This window comes from Panthera leo, chromosome B3 (assembly GCF_018350215.1).
Source record: "Panthera leo isolate Ple1 chromosome B3, P.leo_Ple1_pat1.1, whole genome shotgun sequence".
In the NCBI taxonomy this organism is placed as follows: Eukaryota; Metazoa; Chordata; class Mammalia; order Carnivora; family Felidae; genus Panthera; species Panthera leo.
This window is the reverse complement of record NC_056684.1, coordinates 118,995,583-119,015,470: the sequence shown is the minus strand read 5'-3', so window position 1 is coordinate 119,015,470 and position 19,888 is coordinate 118,995,583. Positions and strand designations below refer to the sequence as shown.

The 19,888-nt window shown below is 51.9% G+C and overlaps 1 protein-coding gene across 1 annotated transcript in view; it reads left to right on the top strand.

The window, feature by feature from the left end:
* Window positions 1–19,888, top strand: part of LTBP2 (latent transforming growth factor beta binding protein 2) — a 103,861-nt gene that overhangs the window by 47,222 nt on the left and 36,751 nt on the right. Inside the window, 6 exon segments of the mRNA XM_042943796.1 lie at window positions 3,716–3,906; window positions 5,848–6,018; window positions 6,580–6,786; window positions 7,593–7,870; window positions 8,949–9,015; window positions 9,018–9,050. Coding sequence (XP_042799730.1) covers window positions 3,716–3,906; window positions 5,848–6,018; window positions 6,580–6,786; window positions 7,593–7,870; window positions 8,949–9,015; window positions 9,018–9,050 — 947 coding nt within the window.

Genomic DNA, 19,888 nt, shown 5'->3' with positions numbered 1-19,888 from the left:
TTTGGGGAAGTCTTTTATTCTCCTTAGATAAATAAGAACTTTCAGGGGCTTGTCTAAAGTGTATCTAGCACTGGGGTGCCTGGGTGGCTCAGTTGGTTAAGCAGCTGACTTCAGCTCAGGTCATGATCTTGCAGTTCATGAGTTGGAGCCCCATGTCTGTGCTGACAGCTCAGAGCCTGGAGCCTGCTTCAGATTCTGTGTCTCCCTCTCTCTGCCCCTCCCCTGCTCATGTTCTGTCTCTCAAGAATAAATAAAAATGTTTAAAAATATAAAAATAAATAAATAGATAGATAGATAAATAAATAAAGTGTATCTAGCACTTTTGTTGTTGTTGTTGTTCATGTGATTTTAAATTTGGGGCATATTTTTCAACTTGTGACCATTTGTTTATATTTGCAAAGCAATCCCATGGCCTCACTGTTTCTCTTAGTCCTCACTACAGCCCCTTGAGATGGTATCACTATTCCCATTTTGCTAATGAGGAATTTGAGGCTCAGAGGAGCTAAGTGACTTGCTCAAGACCATTCTTCTAGAAGAGGAAGAACTGACATCTGCCTGGCCTAACCCCGTTCTCTCTCCTCGGTACAGCCAGGTCCTGTCTACACTAGGGAATGCATGACTTTCTTTGTGGACGGTGGTTTTTTCTTCTCTGCAACATTAACCTCTAGCCTTAGGATTTGGACTCAGGAATCTTGGGGCCATTAGCACTGAGTTCCATTAGAGAAACAAGTGACAGCAGCGACAACAACGACAACAAACCACCAAGAAAGCATCCTTTGAGTTTCCACCTTGACCAGATTGGGGATCTCTTTGTTGGTCAAGTTCAAAACGGTGAAGAGCTGGGCAGAACATGAGCTACTCCCTTCATCTTTCTAAGGTGCTTTGTGATGATGGCACTGAGCTGAGCCGTGGCACCAGCCTGGTGCCACCAGGAGGAGACTCCCACCAACCCACCTGCTCGTTCTCTCTCTCTCAGGCACGCTCTGGGAAGCTATTGAAAGGATTGTGTTTTCTGCTGCAGCTGGTTGTGTTACTCTTCTCCTAGTAGTGAGGAGCAGGTGCCTGAGACTTGGGCTCCCCATTCTGGCCCATTACATCTCCCAGAACTTCTCAAGTGGCTAATAGGACCTCTCTCCCACTCCAGACCCCAAATCCGGGAAGCAGGGTGAGGCATGGTTCATGCCCGTCAGAGTAAGGATTTGTTGCTGGTGGCCCTGGAAGGAAGAGCTGCATTAAAGCCTAAGGGAGCCAAGCTTTGAGCAAAGGGGCCTGGGGAAGGGTCAAACATTTCCTGGGAAAGCACTGGGGTGCTGGCCTCTGGCATCTCTCCTGATTTGGCTTCTGCCAGGGAAGGATAAGAGGAAGTTTGCTCATGGCTTAAGCACCCAGGGTCAACAAAACTGGAGTAGGGGCAGCAGAGGGAGAGGGTCCCAGGACCTTGGGCAAGGAATCCCAAGTAGGGTTGGGACCTACTGGGGGAAGGAGCACCCTCCAGGCCTGAGCAGATGCTTCTAGGCTGAGTTTCCATCGTGGTCTGGGCTGGTCTATTGGGTGGCACAGGAGTCAGGATGCTCTAGGTTGGAATCCTGGGGCCCAATCCCAATTTACCTGTTGTATAATCTTGGACAAGGAATTGCTCCCTCAGCTTCAATGGCCCCAGTGTGATCCCACTCGCCACGGTCCAGACACCATCATATACAGGTTCATATATATTGTGAAGTGACGAAATATTTACAATGGAGGCTGCTTTGTAGAATGGCCTGATAATAAACATATGAGTAACACGTTCACATTTGTGAGACAAACAACTCAAACGGTTAAGATGTCAAAGGACAGGAGCAGAAAGTTTTCAAGGCGGTAAATAGATCCATGAAGAACATGTCAACTCAGAAGTAATAAAGGAGAGAAAAGCAACAATGAAGTACCATTTTATCCCTAATTGACCAAACATGAGAAATTAATAATACATTAGGATGTCGAGGGTGCCCTCTGAGTGGTACATTAATACCTTTGATAGAACCTTCTCTGAAAGCAAGGCACCAGTGTGCACCTAGAGCCAGACATGTTTAGAACTTTTGAGAGGGTCATTCTAGTCCACAGAATTAATCCTAAAATAATAGTCCTTTTTAAATGTCTGTTATACATATTTTTCAAATATACAGAATAAAATAGTATAGTATAGCGAATCCATTGGGGCGCCTGGGTGGCTCGGTCGGTTAAGCGTCCGACTTCGGCTCAGGTCATGATCTCACGGTCTGTGAGTTCGAGCCCCACGTCGGGCTCTGTGCTGACAGCTCAGAGCCTGGAGCCTGCTTCCGATTCTGTGTCTCCCTCTCTCTCTGACCCTCCCCCATTCATGCTCTGTCTCTCTCTGTCTCAAAAATAAATAAACGTTAAAAAAAAAATTAAAAACAGTCAGGGCACCTGGGTGGCTCAGTAGGTTAAGCAACTGACTTCGGCTCAGGTCACGATCCCACAGTTTGTGATTTCGAGCCCCACATCGGGTGAGCATGAACCCCACTTCGGGCTCCATGCGGACAGTGTGGAGCCAGCATGGGATTCTCTCTTTCTCTCTCTCTCTCTCTCGCGCTCACTTGAGCCCTCTCTCCAAAAATAACTAACTAAATAAATAAATGTTTCATAAAAAAATTAAAAACAATCTATGTAACAGGCGAATGTCTGAATAAATTGTGATTTGTCTTCTGATAGACTATCATGTAGTAATTGAGACGCTAAAATATGAAAACTGACATTGTATCAAGTATGATCTAATGTTAAGTGAAAAAAATAATAACTCAAGGTGCACCTACAGGCGATGACAATAGGGTAAGAACATAGATTTGAGCAAAGGTTGAAAGGAAACATGCAGGGCGCCTGGGTGGCTCAGTCGGTTGAGCGTCCAACTTCAGCTCATCTCACGATCTCGCAGTTTGTGCATTCAGGCCCTGTGTCGGGCTCTGTGCTGACAGCTTGGAGCCTGGGGCCTGCTTCAGATTTTGTGTCTCCCTCTCTCTCTGCCCCTCTCCAGCTTGCACTCTGTCTGTCTGTCTGTCTGTCTCTCTCTCTCTCTCAAAAATAAATAAAAACATTAGAAAGAAAGGGAATGTGCAAAGTATTTGAGGGGTGGGGGCAGGGGGATGATGAATTCGATTTTTTTTCTCCTTGAATATTGTTGTATTATTTGCACAATGAAAATAAATGAGAGGGATATTCTAGGCTCTGCCTCCCAAATCAATCTATGAATCAGCATTTGCTGGGCACGTAGTCCACAGGTAATTTGTGTTAAGGGTTGAATTATGAAGTGGCAGGGGGTAGGCACAGGACTCAGTTGGGGGGCAGAGCTTGACTGCTAAGAGCCTCAAAGACTCTCAGAATGTCAGAGCCACAGGAGACCAGTCTAACGCCTGCGTTTTGTAGTCGAGGGCCCTGAGGCTCAGAGAGGCTCTGACTCACCCAGAACAGCCCAGCAAAAGCCTAGCTATCCCTCGTAGGGATAGGCACTCCCATGGAACAAACTGGCGGACCTTACCTCACTCCCCCTACCTCAGGGCACCTCCATATCCCTGAGTCACTGCACATGGATGGAGAGAAGGCAGCCAAACAGAGAGCACTCTTCTAGTGCAGAGGCAGCGGGGTGGGTGGCCCGAGCGGGGACAGAGAGCACAGGGATGCTGCTTCTAGGTGGTAAACCCCTGTACCATGATTATCTCCACAGGACCCTGAGTGGGCTCAGCCAGACGCAGCCCTCCCAGCAGCATGTGGGGTTGTCCCGGACGGTCCGGCTTTACCCAACCACCGCAGCCAGCGGTCAGCTCACCTCCAATGCCCTGCCCGCAGGGCCAGGCCTTGAGCGGAGGGATGGCACCCAGCAGGCGGCGTATCTGGACCACCCGTCATCCCCCTGGGGTAAGGATGCCCTGTCTCAAGGTCCTGGAAGAGCAGAGCATCTAAATTGCTGACCTTCCCCTCCACTCTCACAGAGGGGCTAAGTTTCAACTTGTCACTCATCCTCTCAGCCAATCAACCAACAGTCGTCAAATGCCTGCTTTGTGCCAGGCTCCAAGGGTCCCAAACCAGCTGATCGGAGACTTTGCCCCTGTCACACGTCCTGCCTTTGCTTCCTTCGTATCCAGCCATGAACCTCACCTCCCTGACCCTGTTCCTTCCACCTCATCCTTCCTGCAAAGCACAACCCTCCTGGACCAACCTGACCAGTTGCTTTCTTAGCACCCACAGCCGGGCCTCTGCTTTCTAGAGGAGACACCTGACCATCCCTGCAGGTTCATGCCTCTGCATATTCTGGTCATTGCCCAACAGTCCTTCCCCAGGTGCCTTCTCTCTCTCTCTCTCTCTCTCTCTCTCTCTCTCTCTCTCTCTCATCCCTCAGAGCAGCTACTCCAAGCTGCCCCCACTTCCCCGAGTGCCATCCCGTCAGCACATGGACCCCCTGCCACCCCTGGGAGAGCTCCTCACCTTCCTGCCCACCTGCCTCACCATGTGACCATGCACACCATGCCCTTACCTACACCTGTGCCTGAGCTGACCTCTTTTCTTTTTTTTTCCCATTTTAAAAGTTGAGGTGCAATTCATATAAAATTAACCATTTTAAAGTGGACGCATTAGTGAGTTTTAGTGGATTCATAATTTTGCACAACCACCACCACTATCTAATTCCAGAACTCTGTCATCACTCCAAAAGGAAGCCGCATGCCCATTAAGCCTCTTTCCCAAGCTCCGGGACCTGCTAGTCTACTTTATCTCTACAGATTTGCTTATCTTGGACATGCCATAAACCGAGCCTGTCCGATATGTAGCCCTTTGTGACTTCGTGTAATGTTTTCGAGGTTTATCCCTGTCCGTATTCGTTCCTCTTTTTAGTCCGTGACCACCTTTCTTGCCATCTTGGAAAGGGGGGCGTCCACCTTCTTGATTCCTCTAGAACACTAGACCATCCCTTGCCTCCCCCCCCCGCACCTCTCTCCTCCCTCTTCACGCTGTCTCCTCTCCCAGCCGCTTCCCATCAGCAAATATACTTGGTCAGCTCTCCATGCTCACACCCTTGCACGGGCACACACACACACACCCCACTTCCCTTGGGCTTCCTCTCTATCTCTCCTCTCACGGGCTAGCTTCTTGAACACACGGTCTATGTAGACTTTTTAAACCTCCCTCCTCTACCCCTCTCCCTCTGGCTTCCCTCCCTGGGCTCCCCATGCTGAATGAACACCTCTCCTCTGTATTTGCACTGCCACCACCTGTGTTACAGAACCAGCTGGGACGGCCAAAGTGACCTCCCAACTGGTCACCCTGCCTCCCCTTCCACCTGCGCGCTCCAGCTGGGAGGACATTAGCTCCCCACACTGACTCTGCTCTGGCAAGTCTGAGCTCGGTCGTTTCTCTCTGCCTGCCGGCTCAAAGCCCAGCTGCAGCACTTGCTAGCTATGTGATTTGGGGCAACCCAACCTTCCCTGGGCCTCAGTTTCCATACCTGTAAAAGAGAAACGTTAGATTAGGAACAGTGCCAATGTTCAGTTATCTTAACCTACAGAAATGGCAATTTCTAGCGGATCAACCTAAAATAATACTCAGCCAAGAGGGATAAGAGCTAATTTGCCTAAAGCATGAGCTGAATGGTTGGCACTTTGGCGTCCCCCAATAGCTGTTGGACTGTGAGCTTCTCAAAGGTATTACCCTGCCCCCACTACGGGACCTTGCTTCCAGTAGGTACTTAGCAAATGCCCTTGGGATGGAGTCACCCTTGACCCCGTGGGCCTCTCTAAGCAGCCTCTGGAGGTCACAGCTGTGCCTCTCAGCCCTGCCCCCTGGACCCAAGCCCTCTCTCTGCAGGGCTGAACCTCACTGAGAAAATCAAGAAGATCAAGATCGTCTTCACTCCCACCATCTGCAAGCAGACTTGTGCCCGTGGGCACTGCTCCAACAGCTGTGAACGCGGCGACACCACCACCCTGTATAGCCAGGGTGGCCACGGGCATGACCCCAAGTCTGGCTTCCGAATCTGTGAGTCCCTTCCCCCTGAGATGGCTCCCAGGCCCTGGGAGGGGACAGGGTGGCCATAGCGACAGGCTTGCCTTGGGCAGGAGCCCAGGCCTCCTGCAGGAAGGAAGCCCACTGCTCTCCTCCTGTGGCTTCTGTGAGTTGTTCCCAGTCACATGGAGTGCCGAGTCCTCACCCAGCTCTGTCACAGCCTGGCTGTGCGACTCTAGGCAAGTCACATAACTTTCCTGGGTCCATGTTTCCTTCACAGAGAAGTTAAGGGAGTTCGTAGTGCCACTGCCCTCCTGTCCCCCAGGTTTCGGTGGAGGGGGGAGGGGTCCCACTGTGCAGTGGGGTCCAGGAAAGGCGTGAAAGGGCTCTTTAGAAAGGCAAGGGCTGGTTATCGTCTACCCTTCTTCATTCCCGGCCTTCTGGAAAGTCCCTGCATTTCAGGGTGTGCCGGACTCCCCAAGCCACCCAGATTTGGGTTCCTGCTCCCCCTGCTTCCCTGTGATCACCCGCCAGCCGTATGGTGGGTGCTGCTGTGTTCTTCTACCAGCAGTCACCTTGAGGTCAATGTTACAGATTTCTGCCAGATCCCCTGCCTGAACGGAGGCCGCTGCATCGGCAGGGATGAGTGCTGGTGCCCCACCAACTCCACTGGGAAGTTCTGCCACCTGCCGGCCCCGAATCTGGACAGGGGGCCTCCCGAGAGGGGCTCCCGCCACAGGGCCCTGCTGGAAGGCCCCTTGAGGCAGTCCACCTTCACATTGCCTCTCTCCAACCAGCTGGGTGAGTGCGAGACTCGGGGTGCACTGGGTAAGGACACGGGGGTGCTGGTCCTGTGGTGGAGGGCAGGGAAACTGACTCTGTCAAACCTCCCTCCTTCTCGGTTTGACCTCCCTCCCCCGGGGCTCGGTTTCACTTGCTAAACTTCTCTTTGCCCTTCCTCTGAATTCATCAATATATATATTTTTTTTGCCCTTGCCCCCTACTGGGTGCTATGGGTGTAGGAGTATAAGGGCAGGGGCCTGCCTTCAGGGAACAATAGAGGCGGGCTGGATAGGAGAGAGAATATCATCATAAAACATTTCATTTCCCCTGCCTTCCATTATCAGGTACCAGGTAAAGGGTAGCCAAAAATGCAGACTTCTATAGGAGGTCAGCAGATAGAGAGCCCCCTGACTGTGCTCAGGAAAGCCATTAAACAATGGAGAGCCTTTGACTAAGCAGAGAGGGTGGGAGGTGTTCCCCTGCAGAAGGGCCAGCCCGTGACCAAATGTGTGGAGGTGGGGCCCTGCAGGGTCAGTTGGGCTGGAATTCAGGGATTGTATAGGATTGTGGGGGGAGCTAGAATCCAGAGAGGTACTTTGGTGGTTGATAATGAAGGTCCTTCATTGGAAGGTGCAGAGTGAAGGAGTTTGTGCCCCGTCCTGTCCTCGCTGGGGAGTGGTCCTGGGGTTTGAGCAGAGAGTGAAGAAACGGAAGGAGAATTTGGGGGAGACATACAGCCAGTGGCCTGCACGGCCCAGGGGTGGTGGGCCCTCTTCAGAAGGCGGGTCCCTGTTTTCCGGCTCTGACCCAGCCCCTGTGCCCAGCCTCCGTGAACCCCTCCTTGGTGAAGGTGCACATTCACCACCCGCCGGAGGCCTCTGTGCAGGTCCACCAGGTGGCACGGGTGCGGGGCGAGGCCCCGGAGGAGAACAGCGTGGAGACCAGACCCTCGCCCCGGCTCCCCGCCAGCCCCCGCCACAGCCACTGGGACAGCAACAGCATCCCCGTCCGGTCTGGAGAGGCCCCTCAGCCCCCGCCCCCAGCAGCACCCAGGCCTCCGGGACTGCTGGGCCGCTGTTATCTGAGCTCTGTGAACGGACAGGTGAGAATGCATCCCCTGCCTCAGCCCGGAGGGCTTCCAGAACAGCAACTGCCCCTCATTCTGCCCCTTCTCCTTCTCTGTCTCCTCTTTGTCCTGTAAAATGGATATGTGCGGTCTTCTATTCCCCGTACGGGAAAGCTCAGGGCATAAAATTGCCCGAGTGAGGACAGGGCTCCTTACTACCTGGGCTCCACAGGATACTTGTCAGTGCCAGGCCTGCCAAAGAGGACCCAAAAGAGTCCCCCTCTGGAAGGACATCGGCATCCTCTGTTCCCAGTAAATCCTGGCCTCTCCTGGAGCTGAGCCTAGGACTCCCAGTGCATGAACAGTAGGGCTGTTAGGTCCAGACAAGAAAGAGTTTGGTATTCAGTTGAGATTGGGGCCACAGAGGTGGGGAATTAGAAAAGGCAGGTTAAACCCTAAAGCCTTGGGGGTAAAAGATGAGAGACACTTCATCCCCCCCTCCCCCCCCCCCCCCCCGGAGGCATCCGTAGTCAGTGATGGGAAATCAGGTGAGTTTTTCTGAGTCTAGGCATCTAAAACTATGGGGCAAGCCAGACCCAGGATGGTTTTTGTTGGGGTTGCATTTTGGTGTTTCCAGAACCCCCTCCTGGGGTTAGGGAACTGGAGGCGGTAGGAAGTAGCCAAGGGATAGAGACTCTGAGTCCCTAGATCCTCCTTGACCTCTCAACATGTAGTGTCCCTGAGCCTAGACCCTGTTCATGGGGAAGGCCTGCATGGTGAGTGACCCTATAGTTCCCTGGAGTTTGATGGAGGAAAACCCATCTTTTGGGACCCTCTGTGGGCTGGGGGCACGGAAGGGGGCAGTTTGCAGGCCTGCACAGAGCAGATCTTTTCTTTTCTGGGTGTGCCCTGCCCCCAAGTTTAGGGTTTGGTAGAATAGACTGCAGGTCTCTTTGTTTTCTGCCGGGACATCATCTGACTCTCTTCTCTCCTCCCTCGGGTGGAGGCATCCTGTAGCAGGAAATTGGGGTTGAGCTCCTGTCTGGGGTTTTCCTGGGACATTTCTGTGCACGGCAGGGAAGGGTTTGATGGGTGTCCACGGCCTCTTTTCCAGTGTGCCAACCCCTTGCTGGAGCTGACTGCCCAAGAGGATTGCTGTGGCAGTGTGGGAGCCTTCTGGGGGTGACCTCGTGTGCCCCGTGCCCACCCAGACCAGGTGAGTGCTAGGTGCCAGGGTCTAGGGTGAAGCTTTCCCAAGGCCTGGCCTTCACTTCATCTCCCATCGGAGTCTCAGAGGCCAGGCAGGTAGAACAGGCTGGTAAACTGGGCAGGCTTTCCAGATCTGCTCTGAGGGTGCTTCTGGCTGGTGGCTGAGGCTCCCGACAGCACATGCGGCCTGGACTGCCTGCTCTATCTGATTGCCTGGGAGGGGTTCCTCCCTCTTGCTGGCTGTTCTTGCTCAGACTTTAAGGATCCTGTCCCATACTGGGCCCCCTTCTACCCCTCGGCCCCCTTCTACATACCTACCTGCCCACGTATCAGGGGCCCAGTGATCTTGACTTAGTGACTCAGCGTTTCCCTCATTCTTTCCTTGATGGGGCCTCCAGGACTCGTCTTCACCTCCTTGCTTCCTGTCTCTCCAACCCAGTCCGGGTTGAGTGTCTGTCCCAGAATGCCCTCTGCCTTGGGATATGGGACACCCAGTTCCCTGCCCTCTTTCGGATGGTGGGCAAACCTAACATGTATTCATTCGTTCGTTGATTCGTTCACTTATTCAGCAAATGCTCACCAGGTGCCTTGCGTGGGCCAAGCACAGAGGGTTTTGGAGTCAGCAAAAGGCCCATTCATGCTGCTCTCATAGACATCTACCTTACAACTGGGAGGTGGGTGATGAGGTGCCTGTGCCTGAGTATGGCTTCTGCCCTCTCAGCCCATCTTCTCCCTCCAGACCCCACTCCTGGGCCTGGGCCCAGGCCTGGCATGTATTTCTTTTGCCTGTCAACAATTGACTTGGTGAGTTGGCTCCGTAGGGGGTCTGGCCTGGAGCCTAAAGGTGGGAGGGACAGGGCTGTTCCTAACTTCAGACTTGGTTGTGGGGCAGTGACCGTATTTTCCAAATTAAAACTAAGTATGAGTGGTTTTGCAGTGCGATGGAACTTTTGGCAAAGCAGCAGAGGGTAGCATTCAGCTTCCGGGCTTGAGCGTGTAACTCATAGGTACCAGTCTCAGTTCTGCTGGCTGGCCTCTTCTCTGCGCCGTCTCCAATCTGCACGATGAAGACAGTGATAGCGCCAGTAGGGCTGCTCTGGAGCGTAGAGGATGCGTGTCCTTAGCATTAGGTCAATAAACAGTAGCTGTTGTTATAATTGCTAAAAAGTATGCCTCTAAAAAGGGAAAAGAGAATGGACACACGACACTGGCTCATGGTTGGGGGGCGGGGGGCGGGAGGTGGGCAGGGGCAAGGCCTTGACCTGCTCAGCATCTCCCCCTGCAGCTCACAGATCATTTCACCCCTTTTCTTCTCCACCCCCTGCCCAACCCATTTCTGTTCCTTCTAGTTAGGCCCACCCTTGAGACTCCCGTATCCCTCATTCCGTTCAGTCAACAGATATTGACATTAACGAAGCACCCATCTGAAGCGTCCCTAGTGTGCAGGCCCTGGAAAGACAGTGGAGAATGAGGCAGAAGCAGTGCCTCCTTTCTCCAAGCTTACAGTCTGAGGTGTGGGGGGTATATACAGGTAGCGCTAACTAGACACATGTCAAGTGCTGTGGGAACACAGACGGCAGAACCGGGACCACTGATAGGTCCTATGGCACCTCTGTACAAATTAGAGGAAGGTTCTACTTCCATTTGTTCCAAACGGTCTTTACAAATACAAATCTAGGATGCCAGCGATTCTCATAGATGTGGTGCTTTTGTGCAGTGCACAACCTGCACATCTGTTCCCTGTGCAGTAGAAGATCCTACCTCAAACTTATGGATCCGGCAAAGCTTCTTGTAGGAGGTGACATCCAGGATGAGAGCTGAAGAATTATTAGAGTAGACCAATAAGATGGGAAAGAGCTTAACAAACAACCCAAGGGAATTGCAGAGGCAGGTGAGACCAAGAGAGTGAGCGACATTTCCTAGAGCACAGCACACCCAAGTCTGTGCCCTCACCTCCTCCCTGGCCCGGTTAATGCCTCCCACCCCCTTCCCCCACTGTGTTCAGCACATCTCAGCAAGCTGGGCACCAGGGTGCAAACCCTAGAGTGTGAAGCATTCCAGCACACCAAGCAAGAAATAACAAAGACCAGGGAACGCAAACATTTAAAACACATTAAAGTGCAGCTGGGCATCGTATAGAGACAGGCTAAGACTGAGGAGCCTTGTGTGTGTTGACAGGGTGCCAGACTGAGCCTGGGGCTGCGGGTGGGGGATAGATGTTTCTCTAAGTAGGCATGACTAGCAGGCTACAGTGCAAGAGACAGCGGAAGAAAAGTTACGCTGCTGGGGTGGGTTTGGGAATGGTTGGCAAGACAGGCAGGACCTCGGTGTTCGAGAACATTCCCAGGCCCGGGGGCTTTGCCCCTCTGAGCCTCTACTTGTCTTCTGGTGAAATAAGGCTGTGTCCCTCGGGGAAGAGCTTTGTCATCCCGTTCATCTAGCAGGATCAGGGGGTGAGGGGAGTAATAAAGCCAACAGCCAGGGAGCTATGTGAGTTCATGGCTTCCTCTAAGTCCTTTTGGCTTCTGAGGTTCCATGCTGGACGGTCAAAGTCTCCTGCAGAATGATGCTATTTCTGAGGAGGAAAAGAATTGCCTTGAAGTCTCATTTACATGACACAGACAAATCCCTTCTCTTCCGCAAAAATTCCTCTTTCTCCGGGAGATGGCTCGGCTCGGGGAGCCTACGATCCCCTCCCTTCTCCCTCCACTCTGAGTGGCAGATACAGCTGACCTTCCAGGACCCAACCCCAGCCACGTCTTCCTAACCGTTGGGAGTTTTTCGAAGATTCTGCAGTTCCCCTGCTGGGTCCAAAGAGCACACAGCTCTCAAAAGCCACTTTGATTGAGGCCACATTTTTGAGTTTCTGTCTGAGAAAGACAGACATCTGGGTCGACTGGAAAGTTGGCCACTGTCCCATCTGGCTTGGCATTGGCTGTGTCAACCCCAAGGCCCCTTTGCTGGGGCAGGCGTGGCTGGCACTCTGAGCTCCAGCTGTTTGCCGCGAGATGATCCGTCCATCCGCCTGGCATGGGATGAGTTCACCTCAAAACCCGGGCCCCTCCCTGTACCTCCAGGGACTGCTGATTCTCTTGCTCTGCCCCTCAAGGAGTTCTGCATCTTTCCATCTTAAAAACAATAATAGCCACTGGATGCTGAACTTTTACCCTATGCATGTCTCTTCACTTGCCTGACCTCACCAAATTGTTGCAACCACCTTCGAGCTAAGAGTCTTTATCCCACTTGACAAATGAAGCTCAGAGAGGGCTGAGGAACTTGTCCAAGGTCATGCAGCTAGGACAGGGGAGCAAGGCTTCACACCACAGAGTGATTCTCAGCTGACCAAGGTCTCCCTAATCATTCTGGGGAGGGTTAGGCCTGCCCAAAGACAGCAACACTCAGGACGTTTGACTAGGAGTTCACAGCCAAGAGGGGGCTGCCCAGGATTGTGTTTCATGAGTTATTTGTGCCCAAAGGACATCCCTCAAGAAGACTGGGATAGAATAGACAGGCAGGGCAGCTACCTGAAGCTCAGGCCTAAGGGTTCACGGAGATGCGTTAAAAGAATTGTCCCAGAGGGAAGCTGGTGGGATTGTTACCTGTGGTTCTTGGAGGGCTAAAGCCAATGTGAGGATGTTTCTGGTGAGCAGAGCTCAATTCGAAGCACAAGCAACAGCTTATTAAAAACTGCAGCTCATTGGGCATGCCAGGGTGGCTCCGTCGGTTGATTTTGGTTGAGGCCATGATCCCGGGGTTGTGGGATCAAGCCCCGTGTCAGGCTCCACGCTGAGGGTGGAACCTGCTTGGGAGTTTCTCTCTTTCCCTCTGCCCCTCCCCCCAGCTTGTGTCCTCTCTCTCTCTCTCAAAAACAAAAACCCCAAAACCAAACCCCAAAACCGCAGTTTATCAAAACCCAACGATATAATGGGGTGTGCCCAGAAGAACTGAGCTCTCTGCCACAGAGAGTTTGGCTGCTAAGAACAGGTTCGTGGAAGGAGTTGGGAAAGGAAATTTATTTTTGAGGGAATGGAGGTTTACTATTTATGTCTGCAAATGTATTTGAAACCCTCAGTAGAAAGAAAGCTTTGGTTTGCCTGGGTTTTACCAGGGCCCTTGCCCGCGGGGACTGCTTCAGGTGAGGCCAACCCCCGGAGAGGGTGGGTATGTGAGGGGACACAGGCAATTGGCAGGATTTGGGGCAGAGAGCACCAGAGGGCGAGTCACTGCAGCAACCTCGTTATCATCACCATCATCGTTAGCAACCGTTTCTTTGGAGCACTTAGCAAGTGCCAGGCCCCGATGTTAAGTACTTCCTCATTCCTCTGCATCCTGACCCTGTCTCTGGGCGTTGGGTGTGACTGTCTTCATTTTCCAGAAGGGGAAATTGTGTGCCCGTGACTCGGGACCCCTGCCTCTAACCAGCCCGTAATCTTCCTCTCGTGTGGCCTTGTGTGCACTTGGCTTAGAGAATTTGTTCAACCAGAGGACCCCGGCTTAGGGAACAGCTGTGCTGGGGTGGGGCTCCTGTTCTCTGGGACTCCGGGTGAGACGCCCAGTCTCCTGCCCTAAAGAAATGGGATTTTTCAGAATTCCAGTTGTTGGGCTGACGAAAAAGCAGTGTCTCTCTGGCTCGGGGATGTTCTGAAAGCTTCTTCCAAGGGACTCGAGGCCTCCTGGGAGTTGTGCCTCAGCTCAAGTTAGCGCCCTCCTTACCCCAGAGCGGTGTCACCGACACGTGGCATCTCTGGCCTGGAGAGGTCCAGGGAGGGCTGCGGTGGGGTTGGCTGGAGTGGCGCCTGTCTGAGCCAAGGGTCTGACCAGACCCCTCTCTACCTCATTGCTTGCGGTAACCAAGATACCCGCTTTGGGTCTAGTGCTGCCCCAAGGAGGCGGTCAGAGCCCATCTTTGGGTGCGATTTCCACAATCCTTGAGGGGATCCATTAGGACCTCACCAAGCAGAAAATCTGGAATAACGAACATTATAATAATCACCAGTGTGTGACAAGTATCATGCTCGGGGTTTTGCACAACAGCATTCACAATAGCCCCAAGGAAGGAATTGTCTTCCACATTTTACCGATAACAAACTCAGAGAGGTTGAGTCACTTGCCCAAGTGTCTCCAGCCAATGAGGGGCAGCAGCCAGCTTGCTGTCCTTGAAACTGTGTTATGGAAGGAAGGAAGGGAGGAAGGGAGGGAGGGAGAGAGCATAGAGGGAGGGAGGGAGGGAAGGAAAGGAAAGGAAGAGAGAGGAACTAAGTGTTGGGGAGCATCTGCAGGGACTTTGCTAGGCACAGTGCTAGCTTCAATGACACTGATTGTTTCAGTACAGTTGACCTTCACAAGCCATGACACGGAGTTTCTGTCCCCACCTGTGCAGATGAAAAAATTAAGACCGAAACAGGTTAAGAGATGTGTGCCCGGTCACACAGCTAGTCAGAGTAGAGCCAGGGATTCAGTGTGGGTCTGGCTGCCCCGGGACCCACACTCTTTTCACTGCTCTGGGGGAGCAGAAGTTTCTTTCCAGCTTACCCACCTGAGGTTTGCAAATGGAGTATTCAGCACCGATGCGCTCACATGCCCCAGTGCATCGAGCTTAGCCTCATCCAGGGTGTGTGTGTGTGTGTGTGTATGTGTGTTTGTGTCCGTCTGTTCTCTGGCAGAAGCGTGTGTGGCCGGGCACCCTCCACAACTCCCTGCTGTGGTCATCTGTCATCACGGGCTGAGATCAGCGTGGCTTGTAAACAGCTCCGTGGCCAGACATATGTCTCCACCAACTCCTCCCTGAGCTCTGTCATAGAGTCAGGGCCAAAACTGTCTCCAGCAATTAGTCGGTCCTGGTTGAGACCTCCTGGGGAGTCCCAGCAGCCAAGGGAGAGAGCCAGCGGGGCAGCGGCAGACTGCCGCCAGGGACCCCTCTGCTTCCTTCCCCGGTGTGTGAGCCAGCTCAGGTGCGGTAGTGAGTAAACAGGGTTGGGGTCAGGGGCCCAGAGATGGCAGGTTCTGGCCCCCAAGGCCCGGATTTCCTTAGGCAGGAGGGGTACACACCTCCACTCTACAGGCTTCGTGGGCATTTTGTGATGCTCAGACTCCTTGGAGTTCAGGTTGATCCCGGCTGACCCCTCAGCAGCCACTTGGGCTTTCTCAGGCCTAAGAAGCCCAACCGCAAGGTCACCGGCAGCCGCTCTCCACGTATCTCTGCGAAGCACCTGTGGGAAGCGTAGCTGAGCCTCTCGATTTCCAGACCTACCTCTCTCTGCTTTCCGACCCGCTGTCTTCCCCTCGTGTTGGCCAAGGGGCCATGAGGGGTAGTGCGGGTTCTTACCCATTGCCTTTACTGATTCTGCATGGCACTTCGGTTGTAGACCTTGTGGGGCATTTACCCAACATCTGAGTAGTTCTTCTGACCTCCATCTGGGTACCGCTGCCTTTGTTTTTCCCAGTCGCTCTCCTGGTCCCTTGTTTCAAGAAAAAGGGAAGAGAGGTTCCCAAGAAGGGTGATATATTTCCTGATGGGCACACATCTCCCTGTAGCCTGCAGACCCTAGGATTCCTGACCTAGATAATTCCTGAGGCTTGTCATGAGTTCATGCATTTATTTATTTGGAGGCAGTAGAGAGGAATGGTTCAGAATTTATCCCCTGGAGGCAGACGGCCTGCGTTCATAATCCCAGCGCCACCCACCAGCTGGGAGACCTGGGGCCTGTTTCCTGACCTCTCTGGACCTCAGTTGGCTCATCCATAAAATGGGGACAATATCAGTAAGTCCCCTCAAGGGCTGTTATGAGGATCAAATAAGTTAATACATGTAAGGACTTTATAACAAAGCCTGGCCCATCGTAAGTGCCATTTTAGCGTTTGCTATTATTAGTCATCCCATTTTGACTGAGTGCCTCTAGTGTTCCGCGTGCTGTGCTTGGCTCTAGAGACATGGCAACAATAAGACAGGGTCCCTGAACTCAAGGAGCTTACACTTCAGCGGGAGAGATGGGCAAGCAAACAGGCATTCGCAACAAAGCATTTTAAGTGTCAAGAAAAAGGAAGGCCTGAGTGTGTTGAGAGCACTTGGGAGGCAACCTAGGGTGGGTGGCAGGGGTGGTGGTGCCTGCCCTCCCCCCTCACCATGAATCACAGCTCACTGGCTGCCAAGATCCCTCCTGGAGCTGCAGGTGGGTGCTGGGTTCCACCTGAGCCAAGGTTCTCCCTTCCACATGGCTGTCTAAACTTCAGCCTTCTAGGGGCGCCTGGATGGCTCAGTCGGTTAAGCATCCGACTCTTGGTTTCAGCTCACGCCGTGATCTCACAGGTCGTGAGATTGATTGAGCCCCACATCGGGCTCTGCACTGACAACCCGGAACCTGCTTGGGATTCTTTCTTTCTTTCTTTCTTTCTTTCTTTCTTTCTTTCTTTCTTTCTTTCTTTCTTTCTTTCTTTCTTTCATCATCTATCTCAAAATAAGTAAATAAAAAAAATAAACTTCAGCCTTCTATCCCCCCCCACTAGATTGAAACTGACTTTTCTAGATTGGATGCTGCACTTGCTCTTACAGAAGCTCGTAGGTGGCCTCTGTGAGGTGTGGAGACAGGTCTCGGGGCCCTCTTTGGGATCAGGTCGGGGTTGCTGGCAAAATGGGAGTTTCACCAGGGACAGCGGCTTTGAAATGCATTCCTCCCCAGAAGCCTGCCTTCACAGATGCTTATCCATCCAACAGTTTCTCTTTCCTCCTCCTCCTCCTCCTCCTCCTCCTCCTCCTCCTCCTCCTCCTCTTCCTTCTTCTTCTTCTTCTTTAACATGCATTTATTTTTGAGAGGGAAAGAGATGGAGCGTGAGCAGGGGAGGGGCAGGGAGAGGGGGAGACACAGAATCCGAAGCAGGCTCCAGGCTCTGAGCTGTCAGCACAGAGCCTGATTCAGGGCTTGAACTGACAAACTGCCAGATCCATGACCTAAAGTTGGATGCTTAACCTAACCGACTGAGCCGTCCAGGCGCCCCCAACAGTTTCTCTTAAGGCCAGCAAGAGGGCAGAGCCCTCTGGAAAAGAAATCACTTTATAAGAAAAGCACATGAATCTGGACGAATGAATGAACACAGCTCTTCTCAGTTGCCACCTTCCCCAGGTTCTCGCGGTGCCCTGAAGGTGCCCGCCGTTGTTCCACCCTGGTTCCTGGCTTTAATCCCAGCTCGGACCACTCATCTCCCACTTGCTGAGAAAGCGGGGTCCTTCTGCCTCACGATTCCCCCCCTGACATCTTGGTGCCACCCTGGCCCCCTGGCCCCTCTCTCCTGCCCGCTTTCGGCAGAGCGGCACGCGAGGGATGTGGCCTTCGCAGCCAGAGGCTTGGGTTCAACCGCTACTCGGCCCCCTCTGAGCTACGCTTTCCTAATCTGTAAAACGGGGATAATGCTCCCTGCCTTGCAGGTCATTGTGTGGGAAACAGGATTCTATGTACCAATGGCCTTGCAGCTCCAAAGCCCCATCCAGATGTTCTGGCATCGGCCTTGCATTATTCTTTCCCACCTTCTGCTCCTCATAATGGTTGCAGGCTGCATCTAATCAGCTTGCTTTCTGAGTTTCTCCAAACAACTTCCCCTCTCCCTTTCCTCCTCCCTGTCCTCAGCCGATGCCACCGGGCCCCCTGCCAGGGGCGCTAACGTTTCCCAACCTCACTCCCATCCCTCTGTCTCAATAGCAGCGTGTTCAGAATCCTCATTTATCTCCACTGGGCCGCAGCCCAGTCCCCACCGTGGAACGACCTGTCAACCCTGAGCAAGACTGTCGTCCACAGCGGGAAAAGATTTTACAAATTCCACTGACGATTTTTTTGAATGTGAAAAAAAAAAATGAAGCTTTACTAATTTATATCCTTGCTTGGTCTGTATGGCAGACTGTGGGACGTCGTGTTTGGCCTGTGGAGTGTCCTCAGGGAAGAGAAGGTTCCAGAAAAACATGGCACCTCCTCTTGTTTGTGTCTGGCCTATCACAACACGTAACCCACAACAGTGCTGGGTTTATGGGGTCTTTCAATTATGTTGTCAGGTTTTAACGAAAACAACCCTCGCCACGGGGAGAAGTGACTCTAAAAAAAATTCCTGCAAAGAAACAGGATTCAAAATAATACTAATAGCGTAATCGCCAAGTAATGATTTTTTTTTTTAATTCAATGCTGCCGCTTCTCCTCTGACATGTAATCAACCATGTTCCAAAGTAAAAATGATCAGGACCTCTCAGACATGACCCAAAATGGACCCCAGAGTCCAAATGATCAAGAAGGCTGTATGAAATAATATATCGTTAATAACAGACTTTGCCCTGGGGGCGCCTGAGTGGCTCCATTGGTTAAGAGTCCGACTCTTGATTGTGGCTCAGGTCATGATCTCACAGTCGTGAGATGGAGTCCCTCATGGGGCTCCTTGCTGGGCGTGGAGTCTGCTTGGGATTCTCTCTCTCTCTCTCTCTCTCTCTCTCTCTCTCCCCCCCACCCCCCGCTCGCACTTGAAAGAAAGAAGGAAGGAAAGGAGGGAGGGAGGAAGAAAACAGAATGTGCTGGGAAACAGCAGCTAATGATAGAGTAAAAGCCATCTGGATTAGAAACACATTTAAAAACTCCGAGATGCTCAAACTTTGCTGTATAATTGGATGGAAGTATAGGTACCTCTAACATGTCTCTCGGTATTTGCGAGAATCTATTTCCACAATAAAACACATGAAGAATTATCTTTGTGCAAGCAACTAAAGAAAGGATCAACCCCCAGGCATATATTCCCAAACGTTAAGTGACTTCTTGAATAAAAGTAAGCTTTTCCACCAACTCCGTAAGGGTCGTTGCTGATGCCCTGACTGGAATAAAAAGGAATCCAGGTGAAGTCATAGAGGTGGAGAGCACTCTATGGAAAATTCCCTCACCGCAGCACTCACAGACAAGCTATTGCCCTGAGGAAGTGAAAGTCAGAAGGAGACAAATTGCTAGAGGAAGTCATCATGCGGTTCACTCTATGAAACAAGACCTTTAAAATCGAATGGCATCTTTATGGAACGTGATGTCAAAACATCACGAAAATCCCTGGACCCCTTGAGAATTGCGGGCTATGTCTTGGCAAAGAAATGGTCAGACTTATAGATGAGCTATTCTTTTGGAAAAAAAAAAATGGGTGTTTCACATCTGCTGCCTTTTTCTATGATGACAGATGGCTTTCAGTAATATGCTACCTGCTAGAGCTTTTCAAGAAAAACCAACCAACCAGACAAACCCCAAAAAAAGCCAAACCCTTCCAAGTATTCCTCTGGAGGCTGACACGCCAGTCCATCCCCCCAAAGGAATAGAAATGTCTTCCCTGTTTTTAAATAGGTTTCTCTTTTTCAAAGCACTTTTTTCTCTTTAACGTGCAGGAGAACGTTGTGCGATCAGGTAGGGCAGGTGTCAGCACCAGAATTCTGAGACTTATTTCCTTGTTGGTCAGTCTAGAGTCCGACATCTGTCCGGTTTTGTCTGCTTTCCGCTTCAGGCAAGGGCTGCTGGTCAGGAGACTTGTACCACAGAGAGAACCTTTTGCAAATGGATGTTTGGAAACAGTTCCATCGTTACGGGATTTGTTGCTAGAAGCCAACTCCATTTGCACACTTAAAAAACTGGAAAACTGGAATTTTCTAATGTACCTTACATCTGTTAGGAACCACTAGCTGACCTCAGGGGAGATGGAAAGCTACCAGCCAACTTTCAACACCAGCATCACACAGTTGGTGAATGTGAGTGAAAAATGAATAGCGTGGTTTCATGAGTGCAATCAAGGATGGCCTTCTTCCATCTTGAGCTGAGATACCTTGTCGGCTATGGCAGCATTAACACC